At 37.0% G+C, this 14,639-nt stretch overlaps 1 protein-coding gene and 1 long non-coding RNA gene across 4 annotated transcripts in view; one reads left to right on the forward strand and one right to left on the reverse strand.

The window, feature by feature from the left end:
* FTO (FTO alpha-ketoglutarate dependent dioxygenase) overlaps window positions 1–14,639 on the reverse strand; it is a 343,733-nt gene that overhangs the window by 259,603 nt on the left and 69,491 nt on the right. For both annotated transcript variants that reach the window (XM_075073784.1, XM_075073785.1), the window contains exons 2-3: window positions 10,562–10,639; window positions 1,065–1,719 (exon numbers count right to left, since the gene is read on the reverse strand). In XM_075073784.1, coding sequence (XP_074929885.1) covers window positions 1,065–1,719; window positions 10,562–10,639 — 733 coding nt within the window. The remainder of the gene's footprint in view (window positions 1–1,064; window positions 1,720–10,561; window positions 10,640–14,639) is intronic.
* Window positions 1–14,639, forward strand: part of LOC116839448 (uncharacterized) — a 54,069-nt gene that overhangs the window by 14,711 nt on the left and 24,719 nt on the right. For both annotated transcript variants that reach the window (XR_004377148.2, XR_004377149.2), the window contains exon 2: window positions 8,162–8,275. This is a non-coding gene — a long non-coding RNA (uncharacterized LOC116839448). The remainder of the gene's footprint in view (window positions 1–8,161; window positions 8,276–14,639) is intronic.

Consider the following 14,639-nt stretch of genomic DNA (forward strand, 5'->3'; position numbering starts at 1 on the left):
TGGCCATCCCTTTGAGAAGGGCAATGGCTCTTGGTAAACAACTTTAAGGGGCCCTCCCTTTGAGAAGGGCAGTGGCCCTGCTAAACAACTTAACAGCCAGGGAGGGGAGGCCACAGGAGAACAAAAACAAAATGGAGCATGAGGACAGCTGTAAGAAACAAAATGGAATAGGGGGATAGCTGTAACAGACACAAATTAGATGCTGAAAGTTACCCAGCCTTAGTCAGAATTATGTACTTCAAATACACACACTCAGCCTTTTTCTGTTTTCAACAGAGGACAAAGAGGCAAAGGATATTTTAAACCATAAAAAACTGATAATTTTATTTTCATTGCTCTAGAACTATATATTTTACATAATTCACATTATGTTTGAATAGATTTTTTAACAGAAGAGCCTGTATGAAGTGACATAAAACAAGTATTTACAATGGAAATCCTATCAGACACCCCGCCTCTTAAGTACAACAGTGCTGTTGAGTTCCAAGACAACGTAACAGTACAGCAGGCCTGGGCAAGAATGTATATAGTTCTCTGTAAACATAAGAATACCTTTATATAAAGCCAAGCCAGCATGTTCTTCGCAAAGAAAGAAAAGTAGTAAAATCAGCATAAAGCAGAGCAAGTCCATATTTGATAAATCACTCTACTAAAGACAGTGATGTCAACTATAAAAACACATTTTACAGACTAGAAATATGCACCTGTGGGGACCTGGGGTAGAGATTTGACAGATTTTGTTTTCTTGGCTCTTTATCAGCAAATTAATTATAGCAACTTTTCAATCTACTTACAAGTACTATACATAGGGCCAGCTGCAGTAAACACAGGTATATTTTGCTTAGGTAAAGAAAGGTAGAAGTGACAGTAGTGCTTACACAGGAAAAGATAATGTTAATTACTATCATATATTCAAAAACAAGTGGCAAATCTCGACTAGCAGGCAGGTTTGCAGGTGTGTATGTATGTATGTATGTTCACACCGTAAAACAAAAAAGCTTTAGGGCATTAAAACATTTAGACCAATTGCCAAATCATATTTGTGCTACCTCCCCACTACTCACCTTCACAGCTGTAACTGTACACAGCTACTGTTGACCTTTCAACCAGATTCTCATCATGGTGCCAGCTCACTGCCATATTCCCCATTCTAAAATAAGGCTCTTGTTTCAAATACGGCATTTGTAGAGGATCCATATAATTCAATAAAGTCAAGTTATAAGATGTTCTATACTTCAGATTGGTGCAGTCATTCCTTGGTGTATAAAGACTGCTTTGATCTTCTAAGAGGGACCCCATAATAAAATTAGAAAAATCCCGTTCTCTATCTGTGACAGCAGTACCTTCAGTTTCTTTGGTCCCAGATAAATTTTGTTCTTGCAAAGCCTGGATTGCCTCTGTAGTCAAGTAGTCATTAAGTTTGATTAAAGCTTTACAAGCTGTAAATAGTTCAGGATGGCAATATTTTATTTCATAATCCTCCATAGGCCATGGAACAGCAAATAGTCTTGTGTTCAAGTATTTGTAAGTGCAGCCTGGGTTTCCAATTAATATACGAGATACTGGTGTAAGAAAATCTTTTCCTTTGATCCTAACAAGATCTTGGAAGAAACAATCATGTTTTTGCAAGGTCAAAAAGGCTTCTTGCACTATGTGATGAAGTTCTTGGGGTATCTTATCAGCTTTCCTGAGGAGGAGTTTGGAATATGCGGTCTTCCACTAAAAATAAATAATTAAAAAAACAATTAATTATTTTGTACAAACCAGAACATATATTAAATATCCAAGTATGTATTTTTAAGGCTATGCTCATATACACTACACAGTAAATCTTGAATGTGATGCAATAAGGAAGACATACTACTTTATATTTGTTTAGTACTTTAACGTTATAAGGTACCTTACAAAACATATACATACAGCATCTCTGAAATACATCTGCCAAGTGGGTTGCTGCACAAGCACATCAGTAGAGGGAGCGAAAATTTTGGACAAAGACTATGAGATAAGGAAGCCATATTGTAGATAGAACACTGACAAATTGGATCAGTTCCAATATTGACCTCAGGACTCTTACACTCCAGTAGGAAGAAGAAACCAACTCTGGAGAGACGGGCAGGGAGGAATACCCTCCAAACCAGAAATATACACATATGTATAACTGATGCTTTAAAAATATCACAATTTCACAAAGCTGAAAACAGTTATGAGCCAAATTAGCTGGAAGAAAGAATTTGATCAGAAAAATTTGAGTAATAATAATCCTTAGCTTTTTATCAGGTCTCAACTCACTTTAGAAAGGAGTTCAGTATCATTACCCAATAGTACAGGGAGGGAAACTGAGGCACAGAAGTGAAGGGTCTTGCCCAAAGTTACCCAGCAGGGCAGTGGCTGAGCTGGGAATAGAACACAGGTCTCCTGAATGCCACTCTAACGATCTATCCACTAGGCAACACTGCTTCTCCATGATAATTTTATTTGATACCTAAAAATGCACAATAGAGAAAGAAAGCTACACTGGTTAAAAAAGCAACCAGGCTTAGGGGGGAAATAAAATATATTTCTCATCATGAACAAATAAAAAAAGGGGACGCTGATAGCAATGAACATAAATCAGAAGCTTGAAATTGTAGAAAATTGATTTAAGAAGCAAAAAAGACACAAGGACAAATCAAGGCCCAGCAGAATTAAGGTCAATAAGGAGTTTTTAAAAATATATTAGGAACAAAAGGAATCCTAACCACGATACTGAACCATTGCTAGATAGAAGTGGTAGAATGGTCAATAACGCAGAAAAAGCAGAAGTGTCCAATAAATATTTCTGTTCTGCATTTGGTAAAAACCCATGTGATACATTTATATCATGATGATGACGATGATGTAGAAGAAGAAGAAATACTTTCCATTCCACTAGTATCTCGGAAAGATGTTAAAAGAGCAGCTACTAAAGACATTTTTAAATCTTCAGGTCTAGTTTATTTTCATCCAAGAGTTTTAAAAGAGCTGACTGAGGAGCAACTGAACCAGTAATGTTGATAGTCTAGAAATCTTGGAATACTGGGGAAGCTCCAGAGAACTGGAAAAAAACTAATCTTGTGCCAATATTTAAAAAGTGTAAATGGGATGACCCGGGAAATTATAGGCCTGCCAGCCTGATGTCATTTCAGGGCATTCTAATGGAATGGCTGATACAAGACTCAATTCATAAACAATTAAAGGAGAGTATGTAATTAATGCCAATCAACATGGGTTTATGGAAAATAGATCTTGCAAAACTAATGTAATATATATATATATGTTTGTTGACATTACACATTTGGACGATAGAAGTAATAGTGTTGATGTAATATACTTAGACTTCTGAAGGGTATTTGACTTGGTACCAAATGACATATTAACAAAATAGAACAATACAACTTTGACATGGCACACATTAAATGGATTAACAACTGGCTAACTTTTAATTTTAACTTGTAATTTTAAAAGTGGAATCGTTATCAAGCAGTTGTGTTTTTAGTAGGATTCTACAAAGATAGTGTAGGCCAAGAACCAATCTAACATTTTTATCAATGACCTGAAAAAACAAAATTTTTTCTGATAAAGTTTGCAGAGGACACAAAAATTGGGGGAGTAGTAAATAATGAAGATGACGGGTCATTGATATTGAGCGATCTGGAGTGCTTGATAAACTGAGCACAGGCTAACAATATGCATTTCAATACTGCCAAAGGTAAAGTCATATATCCAGGAACAAAGAATGCAGGCCATACTGGTGGATTCTATCCTGGGAAAGGGGGACCCTGCCAATTAATTTCAATTTTCACCACAAGAAAGGAATACAGTGCAGTTAAATTAAATCTTTAAGGTCACCAATCCAATGCACTAATATTTTTTCCTTTTATCAATCTAGGAGGCAAAAATCAGCACGTTGTTCTTTATTAATAATCTAGACACATTTTAAATGCATCCTTACATAACACTTAGAGCTTCGAACAAGAGAAAGTATATGGCTGCTTCTTAAAGGAACACTATTTTTTTTAGATTTATAAAATATGAAGAGATATCCATCCCAAGCTATAAGCGGCCTTGTATAACTTAATGTTCACACCACATAATAGGCTGCTTGTCCTACTCCAAAAAAAATATATACAAATATGCACAGCTGACATGATAAAATAAAATAATATCCCTTCCATATCAGCTCATCCCTTTCCAAATCTCTGGGAGAAAAAAATTGGACCTTGACATTGCTGCAGTTGTTACTGGATATTAAATGATTGCAAACAGGATAGGAGCTAGACTATAACACAAGCCCTATCTAAGGATTTGATCCACACTGTGAAAAAAGTTTGTGAACCCCCACTATAGAGCAAGTGTTTACTCTGCTGAAAAAAACAAAACAAAAGACCAATCATTGCAGTCCCTCTGTGAGACATGTCAGCAGTTGAGACCATTGCTAAACACTGACCTGGAAGACTGCTAGTTGCAACAGGGAATGCACAAAAAATACAGTACTAGTATGGCTGGGTTAAGCAACATTGAAAAATATTCCTCTCAGGAACTGTAAGGTTATGACACCTACATAAACAGAGAGAGGAAATAATACAGTAAATTCATCAGCAGCAAAGTTTTTTTATTATTTTGTGCAAATATTTCAATGTATTATTAGAAAAACTCTGGGATTCCCATTCTAGTCCCTGCAAACAGAGTATAGATCTGTAGAATGAACTGTAGAGGCCTGTAGAATGAACTGTTATCCTGAAACTCTGGGTAAAATTCTAAAAACACTTAAACGCAACAAAAGCACTTAAGCAAAATGGATTTTTGTTTTGAGAACAGGATTTTTGTTGATGTTCCTGACCCGTGCCAAAGTTATTCAGTTTACAAACAGGGCTTTTTGAGTGAACACATCTAGTGGGAAAATGTGGCAGAGATTTTGATCAACATCCTACATTTTTTCATGTACAAACTGAAAGTTTTAAATACTAGGAAATGACTTAAGGGCTGATGGTTGTTCATCTTTGCACTGTGTGTGTTCAGTGTGTCTCTTTCCCTTTGCATTTACTTTAATATTCTGCTTCAAATTATGGTCTTAATTGGATTAGTTACAGACTTCCTACCTCCAGGCCTTGATGCTTCTCATTCTGACAATTTAACCCTATTCACCCTTGGACAGAGGCTGCCAGTTCACTTAACCCTGCCTTCACTGGTCCCTGCCACCAAGACAGGGAAGAGTCCATCAAGCAACTGGGTCTAGCTTACTGTTACAATCTTTGGGCCAGAAGACACTAAATTCTCTTTTTAGCCTGAGTTCCTGCTCAGCCAAGGAAAAACCCTCTGTCTCTTGCCTGAACCAACAACAATCACATTCACAAACACCTTTCCATCACCTAACCATCAAAAGGTATAACTCAGATTCAGTTCTCTACCTAACTATACTTCCATCTTCTGTCTCTCCAAGTTTAAATGATTAAACTTGATTTTGTAACTTACTATTACACCTCGGTTTTGAAAATCATGTGTTATTAACTAATTGAAATAGAAAGCATCCAAAGATTGCTATTTTAGCAGTAACGATGGGGTTGCATTAGATACTATTTAACTGATTAATAAACCATGATACCGTTGGGTGGTAATTGTTAAAATTAATTTAATATATTGTATGCTAAAAGTTTCACAAGACTATCCACAAAAATTCCCAAGGAAGCATTTTTTTTTTAAATCTGATTTCAGTGGGAACTGCAGGAGCTCAGCAACTCTGAAAATCAGGCAACTTAAGTGTCAAACTTTAGATACAAAATTTTGAAAATGTTGGCCAGAATCTATAAACAGGGCCCCAGGTATTTCACTATCCTATAGCTGCAGAACTGTGCTCTAGGAAACTCATCTTTGGTTTAAAAAAAATAAACCTTTAAAATGGGATCTGACAGTAAACTGGAGAAGTGCTGTCTTCCTGCGTCTGCAGAGAGCCTGGCAAAACACCTTTAAAAGATGTCATCTGCCCCACTGATCTCAATCAGAGCTCCAAAGACACTGTGATTCTGTGGTTGTACAATTTGGCTTTATCAAAGACTCCAGATAGTTTGCTAGTTTGTTACACCCAGTCATCCAACATTTGGTTTTCAATCTTCCTGTCCTGCTGGGACCTGCCTGCAAGTGCTTCTTGCTCCCCAGCTTTTCCCAAAAAGATAAATTAATTGGATTACAGAATGTGGTCTTTGCACCATTCCACGAAGCAGGCAACAGGGAGTTGAGATATTGGAGCTAAAATCCAGCTTCTAACCAGAGAGCTGGAGTACCAAAAGTATAGACTAGGGAGATGAGGTAAGCTGAGTTGAGATCAGCTGCTTGAAGAACAGAGCAGCAGCCAGGCCCCAAAGAGCTGAGGTGATGACCTCTTCCCCACTTTCCTGGCACATGTGGGAAGGAGACTCTGAGCTGGGCGACATGACTGCTGAGCCCCATGAGCTGCTTGAAGAATACTGTGAAAAACATCATTAATAATAATCATTACTGAAAATAGTTATTGAGGAATTTTATGTCAATGAGTATTTTCAACTCTGAGCCATATTCGTGTGTGTGTTTGGCAGCATGAGGATGGGAATGAAGGCTATTTCACGGAGATAAAATATTTAATGCTACTACAGAATCTAGGGGTGCTTGTTGCAGTATTTAGTTCTGGCCACAGAATCTCATCCCATTGTGCACAGGTATATAAGGCTCTGCATATAATTAATGCTTTAGTAGTTCACTTGTGTAGCATCACTGCTGGATTTCTTTGCACAACTTTAACATAAGAGAAGGCCAAATTAGACTTTTATATTAATCAATAGCCAAATCACATATATCATCATTACAAATTTAGGAAGGTGTTGTATATTTTAATACAGTTTTAAAAACACCATCAATCTACTGAAGTTGTTACATGAATTGCATGAGTAAAGTTTCAAGCAAAGAAATAAACAAAGAGAGGACAGAATTAAACAAGATGCTGCAAAGCAATTGGAAGACTGAAAATACACATCTGAGAGGAAGATGCAGAGCTTATTCAAAACGCACCAATATTTCACTCTCCTTTGAAAACATGGAGGTAATGTGTTCCACATTTCAATGTCAGCCAAATCAGAAGCATGTTACTGTTGGCTTGTGCACTAAGATTACAAGCTTAAAAACTATTTTATCAATATTTCTTATATGGTGTCTTTAGAGTTCTACCCTAAAAAGCACACACTCGTATCTCAGAAGAAAACAGGAAGTGGAAACATATTTTAAACATATCATCTGAAAATATTGTTTGGTATTCTTTAAATCTCCAACCAGTTGTCATGCTATGTCCTCCACAAGGAAAGCATTAAGGGATCAGAAAACAGGGTAAACACTGAATTCATATTGAACGCCACCATGTTGGTTGAAAAGAATCATGTCCTGTGTGCTGTCACTCTTACAGCAGATGTTAAAGGTCAGTTCCTATTGATGCTGCTAGAAGTAGTTATGGCACTGATAACTTCCGGAATGAACATGAACATTCTGTGCTTAATTTTTCTTATATGTATTACATAAACAGTATTTAAAAATTGGCCATGTCTTGGTGTCTAACATATAATTTGCTTTCAAGAGACATGATAACCCCACCACTCAAGCACCTGACTACAGCTGCAAACCAATGAAGAGGTCCCCTGATAAGCAAGTTAACACTTATATTTCACATTATGAGATGTTATGTTTCATTGAAGACATTTGGGAAGTTGTCTGATTTATTACTATAATTTTTTTCTAGTGTTTTTCTCAGATGCTGTTCACTGTTTGATTTCCAAAAGGGACATTGCTCTGGGTGAGGTCTGAGGTCACATTCTAAAATCCCTGATCGGGAAAAATGCCCATTGAAAAGGAAGTGCAATGGAAGTACTTTTAAAGTAGGGACTTCAGGACTGTGCTCAGAGTACATCTTCCTTCCTGTAGGCATGCAGCAGCTTTTGAATGATATTCTACCTAACCCTCCCAATATCATTTTGTTCAAACCACATTGCTCACAGGTTGGAGATTCTTAAGTAAGACAGGTCGTTCAAAACAAGGAAAGCCATACAGACTAATCTACAGTACATCATCATGCATTTTGTTGTATTTTGGGTATGTCTTCACTACTGGTCGGACTGGCAAGCAGCAATTGATCCCCAAGCACTCTCCCGTCGACTTCTGTACTCCAGCTCGGTGATAGGTACAGGCAGAGTCGACGGGGGAGCAGCAGCAGTCGACTCACCGTAGTGAAGACACCACAGTAAGTAGATCTAAGTACGTCAACTTCAGCTACATTATTCACATAGCTGAAGTTGCGTAACTTAGATCGATCCCCTCCCTCCAGTGTAGACCAGGCCTTTGTTTTCTCTCCCTTTTTTCCCATTTAAGTACATGTAGGTACTATGGAAATAACATTAGTGGTAGGAGCGGAACTTTGTGACATCCACAGCAACTATTTAAGTAAGAATTTAAAATTCATATCGTGGTTATTAAATGAAAGGTATTTGTGATGTTTACCGTTACCATATATACGTGCAAATGCACATGCATGCACACAAACTAAACAGGAGGCATATTTTATGTACATACTTTACAGACTTACTCAGTATAATCCTTCCAAGGCTATAAAAGTTCAGTTGTTCTCTCACCTTCTGGCAATCAGTTCTACCCATGCTCATTTGGTGCTTGATCCAATGCCCACTGATGTCAATGGGAAACTTTCAGTTGACTTCAATAGGCTTTGTGTAAGATCCTCGATATTTTCAATAGCATTAATTACTTTAATTTGGTCTAATTTGATTGCTTATCTTCTTCTCAAAGCCCTTCTACCAGTATGGATGCTGTAAAACTCCATGTGGCAGCCTCAGCTCAACCATGTCTTTCCCTGTCACCTCTGAAGGGAAGGGCTAAGAAGTGTGGAGGACACACAGCTAGGCTCAAGCTATCAGGCCCAGACGCTGGTATAAAAGGAAATGGAAACAGATGGTAGGGGAAGTAACAGGATCAAGGAAGGAGAAAATGGTGATTGAGTCAGACCCTAAAAGGGGCAAGAACTTTTACTGAATGTTGGTGAGACCTTGGAAAGGAAGTCTGTTTGCTGTTTTGGTTTGGTTTGGGAGAAGGACGCTAACAAGAAAAGCACTCCATAATAGTGCTCCATAATAGTGTCCATCATGTGTTTTATCACTATTTATTATTTATATTACAGTAGAGGCTCCAATGGGATCTCTATCCCATTGTGCTAGGCACTGTACAAATATGTAAAATGACAGAGAAAGCCCCAAATATCTCAAAACAGATGAGAAAGACAAAGAAGAGAAGAACGGAAATATTAATCATCCCTTTTTTACAGATAGAGAGTAAGGCACAGAAAGATCAAGTGACTTGTCCAAGATCACACAGGAAGTCTGTGAAATTGAGCCAACAGTTGAACCCAGACCACCCTTTCCCTCTGCAGTGTAGAAAGCTGCCGTCTTAAAATTCTTCTTGTCCAGGAGCTTCTGCAAAAAAAATATCCTCCCTTCCTGCAGCACAAGACCAGTGCTGTTTTTTTTGCTACTATACGCATCTTTGAGCCACATGTCAATACAAGAAAGTTGACACGGCTGTAATGTAGGAACTCTTGCTATAGTTGTTCAGGCTAAGTAAGAGATTCCTTTTTATGTCTTTCATCTTACTGAATGTGTTCCAACCTTGTTTGACTGAACTTACAATTCTTTCCACATGTTTTCTATTTGATCTGAGAAAGGGCCAAGATACACGTAGCAGTATTCTTCTAGCTCTTTAATGCTATGCCTCTGTATACTAATTTGGTTTAGTTATGTGACTATTGGGCCTGTTTTAGCTTTCCTTAAATTTCATTTGAGGCATGCATTCTGGCTTTTGTAGTTCAGGTTCTATGCCAGGTTTTAACTATTGTGTATTGTTTGTGACTAGAATTATAAGCATAATTAAACCACATATTTTAAATCTCACTTTTAAAGACTCTTCATCTCTGCCAAATCCAGTCTATAGAACATGTTCTCTAGATGATTTAAGTCATGAAGACCTCTGAAAGAACAGTGACTCCCAGTGCTCTTTTTACTCCAGTCAAGCATGAGATATTGTAAATCAACATCATACAATTCACTTGATCACAAATTACAAGAAAACACAAAAACAGAAAGTTCTTTATATGTTATGTGAGCTTTTACTTTAAACAAAGATTAAAAAGGAGACTTTTAGAGCTACCACATACAGGTGTGAACTAAAGATCAAAAGGTAAAATCCTGGTCCTGTTGAAGTCAATGGCAAAACTCTCATTTACTGCAGAAGAATTTCACACCAAGGTTCCTGAATATGCTCTGTCCTGAGTGCTGAATAATCTCACCCTCCACTTCATACACCAAGACCTCACCTATGTCAGTCCTCAGAAAGGAATTAGAAGAAGTGACATTTTAGTCTTGTCAGCTCTAATAGTGCACCAGTAAATAAAGATTGGTTTGCTGTTTGATAAGAATGCCCAATCAAGTTAACTATAAATAAGGTTAAAAATAAGATACAATACCAGTTGGTGGAATTCAGCATCTCTAGGTGTCAGATATGGAAGCCAACTCTCTCCAAGTTCTTCAAGAAGCTTTTGTTTCTGTTAAAAAAAAAAGGATGATATGAAATTAGTCAAAGAAGCCAGCAGCAGTTAAATAATAAACTAGTTGTGTTAGGAATATAAAAAGTATAGAAAGTTAGTATTGCTCCACTAGCCAAAATTTAAGAAAACACATCTTAAATAAGGAGAAGTAGATGCAACTTCATCTTAATTGAGTTTTGCCCACTTAATTGAGTTTCCCCAATTTCAGTTGTAGTTTCAGAGGATTAAATACAGTACTTTTTGGTATCCTCAGTTCTTCCTTTGGAGAATCTCCCTTACTACACTAAAAAAGTACACTTAGCCTTAAAGGTTCTGCAGAAACTTGTCTGGTTTAAATGCTGGATCTTGTTCATTGCTTTGCTTTTCTTTGTTTTCTGCTTCAAATTCTGGGTTTAATGGATGTAAAGCCTAGTGTACCCCAGGCTGTGGTTTAATAACACTCTAAACAATCCTGAATTTTGTTTTAGACTGTGTCTCACATAGTGTCTGCTCATTCCTGCCAATCCGAAAAGAAAAGGAAACTTCCTCCTCTTTACCTCATCTCCAATCCAATCTTCCAACCTGACTTCATGTGGACCAGGAAATCTGCCTGGCCAAGGAAATAGCTTCAGATCACAGTTGTGGCTAATAGTCACCCAGCACCTGCCTGTGAAAAGAAGAGCTTCCCCTCCTTTTCCTTCTCATGTTTTTTCTTTTATCTTTGTTTTTTTTCTGAGTGGCTGAGGTAATTAATTTGACAGAACTAACACCTTTCTGAGTAAAATGAGTATGTTTCGGTTGTAAACTACTTAATATTTCTATCATTTAAGAAAATGGTTAAGAAAAGCAGGTTTGTAACCCATAATTTTCCTCCATGTAGGTCTTAATAAAATAGATAGCTGACACTGTGTGTTTTTATTATGGAGTTAACACCATGGACCATGAAAGAGAGAGAGTTTGGCACTAGCCAGAGTTTTTGACGCAATAATTTTTAAACCATGACCAATGTACATTCCGCCCCATCAGTCAAATTCCATCTCTGCCTGAACCTGATATAAAAGGAGAATATTGAGAAAGTGTAAGATTCTGCTCAACATTGCTGGTCAATATTTCCTTTGCCTCTCCTAGTGCATCTCATCTGTGTCTCTCTTTTACCTTTTAAGGACTGTATCTTGTGCAGTACTGAGCATATCACTGGTCATTAACAAATAATTAATAAAAATTATAATGATACTAACAGCAGTTTAGAAACGTCACAAGAAGCTTAAAGTTAGCCTTGACATTTGAATACTTGAATACAAGGGGCTTCAAATCCTTAATATATTTCTTCTTTAAATATTTTCCACCATATAACCCCAACTATGGGAAACATTTAAGTTTTTTGCATATTAAAAATGTTCATGTGGTACAAGAAAAAAGCATGTGTATGAAATCAGAAATGAAATACATTTTATAACAATGTTAAAACTCAAACAAATCAACAAGTTCAAATCAAATTAAAAAAATCAAAATTAGTAGTTACACTTTCTAATTCACCTAGTCCATTCCTCTGCCACTGCAAGGTTATTCTCTACACCCCTACAGTTCTTTCTCTAGTCCTAATCTGGCTTTTACTACTTCCTGCTTAGAATATTTCACAGGCTACAAGGTTTCTTTGTCAAGAAGATTTTCTTAATATTCACTAAATTTCCCTTTTCATAATCCCATTGCTCCTGGTTAATGTGTCCCATGTGCTATCCTAAACTGATCCTCCCCATCATGGTGTGTGCATCTGAGAAGAATGAAAATATTACACAGACCAATCTCTGATCTTATAATAAAAACAGAGACAAAACAAGCTAAACTATTAAGAACACAAATGCAATGCTAGGGTATAAAAGACAAAATATAAATTTTCACTATTGTTGTCCTAAGGTTATAGCATAAGGCAAATAAAGACTATGCTTCACTTGTGGAGGGGAACACTGAAGTATTATGGCTATCAGGTTGGTCAGTCAGTCTGAACCAAAAGCAGGTAGCACAGACTAATAACATCACCACTCACTGACTGACTGACTGACATTCACTGATCCTAACTAGACTGACAAGAACAGCATTGACATTTACGAACTAGAAATGTACTCTGATCTTTCAGTCTATAGTTTTCTTTGGGGACACTTTATAAACGGACAATGAGTCATTGGTGAAACCAAGCAGAATGTAACTTTAGATTAAGTTGGCAGACATGTTAGTGTGCTGCAAATTCCCAAACAGTCATGCTTTTATGTTACAAAAAACACTGTATGACTTTTATATTAACATTATTTATTACATTGAAAACAGTAGGCTGCCTTTCCTGACTTTGAAACATAACTTATAACTCTTTTCTTGTTTGTACAATAAAACTATATTAAACGAAACAAAAATCAGAACGCAAGGCTAGCAGACAGAAGAGGAGAAACACCTCTGACAATTTTTTTGTCAAATGCCACGCTCTTGGCAAAAGCTCACAACATTAAAATGCCCTCTTGAGTGTGGGTAGTACTAGCTCACATTTGATTGTCAGATCTGGCTAAGTGCTGCTCCTCAGCTTGATGTACAGACAAATACATACAGCTGGGTGATATAACACACTGCTCTTGTCATATACAAGAAGCTGTCTCATAGATGTCAAATACATCAAGCTACTCACAAATTCCTCCAAAATATAAAAAAAGAGAAAAAGACCCAGCTATACCAGCTGGCTGTAGACTAAGTATAAGGAGTATTACATAAGTGGTATATTTACAACAACTTCAGCAGATGCAGAAAAGGTGGAAAGATCTTTTTAAAATGTAACATTATCCATTACTAAGTAGCTTAAAGAGACTTTTTTCTACATCTGACTCCTATATTTTAAAATTCTTTGTAATTAACAAGACCTTAGAAACAGAATATTGATATCTGGTTTAAAATAAAATCTCTGCTTGTTTCTTCCAATTGGCTTTTATACTGAGACTGTCTGTTGACATGTCTTGCTTAGATGCATCATCATCATGTACTTGCAGTGCTCTGGAAATCTATATACACCTGCTCCTCTGTCTTCTGAGGTAGGAGTGGATCTCTGTGTAAATACATTTCATGGATTGCTATGACTGTTAAGAGACATTATTTAGGTGTGGAGCTGAGTACAGAACTGGAAGCCAGGAACACCTGCATTCTAAACCCAACTCTAACATTTGCAATAAACTGGCATTATGCATACGTGTGTTCTTAGTGGCTGGCTAATAGTGAGGATAAGGAATGTGCTACCCTCAGTTAAGCAAGCTCTCTGTTAGCTTCAATGATAGAGGACCGTGTTTTTGTAAAACTTTTGCCATGCAATTTTTGTATGTCTATATCCCTTATTAACAATGAGTTAATGTACCAGTAGCCGTTGCTAAGATCTATGATGAGATGTGGAATCCATCTCCATAACGACACACCTATTTGTTGACAGCAGGAACAGTAACTGGTGCAGACAAATGCCCTGTCTGTTACATAATCAGGGAGTGTAATGAAGGTGCAGCAAAAGTACACTGCCTGACTTTATATTCTGAAATATTATATGCCTGGTTAACTGTTTACCAATTAAGCAGTTCAAGGGGAACACTTAGTGACATTCTCCATCCACGCAGCATGGCTGGACAAAAATTATCTGCCTGATGTATCACCATGCAGGGCATCAATACCATTTCCAAATAGATTTTCTTTCCTCTTACTTGTAAAACTACACAACACATAAGAACCCTATTCAATGTATGTGCTATGAAAACTAAGCACAGCCTAGTTTTTCAAATGAAAATTCCCCATCTGTGCAAACACCATCATACAGGAAAGCCAGAAGATTGTAAAGTTCCTCCAAGTTACAGACCAAGACCTTGGTATGAACCCGTACTGTAGATCATATTTAGACATATGACGTTACAAGAATTTCTAAACCATAAAATATCTTTAGAAATGAAAGAAGCAGAAGTTAAATGATGGAATGTAGCATATGATGTATGTATCATTCATTGAA

This window comes from Chelonoidis abingdonii, chromosome 19 (assembly GCF_003597395.2).
Source record: "Chelonoidis abingdonii isolate Lonesome George chromosome 19, CheloAbing_2.0, whole genome shotgun sequence".
NCBI lineage: Eukaryota > Metazoa > Chordata > Testudines > Testudinidae > Chelonoidis > Chelonoidis abingdonii.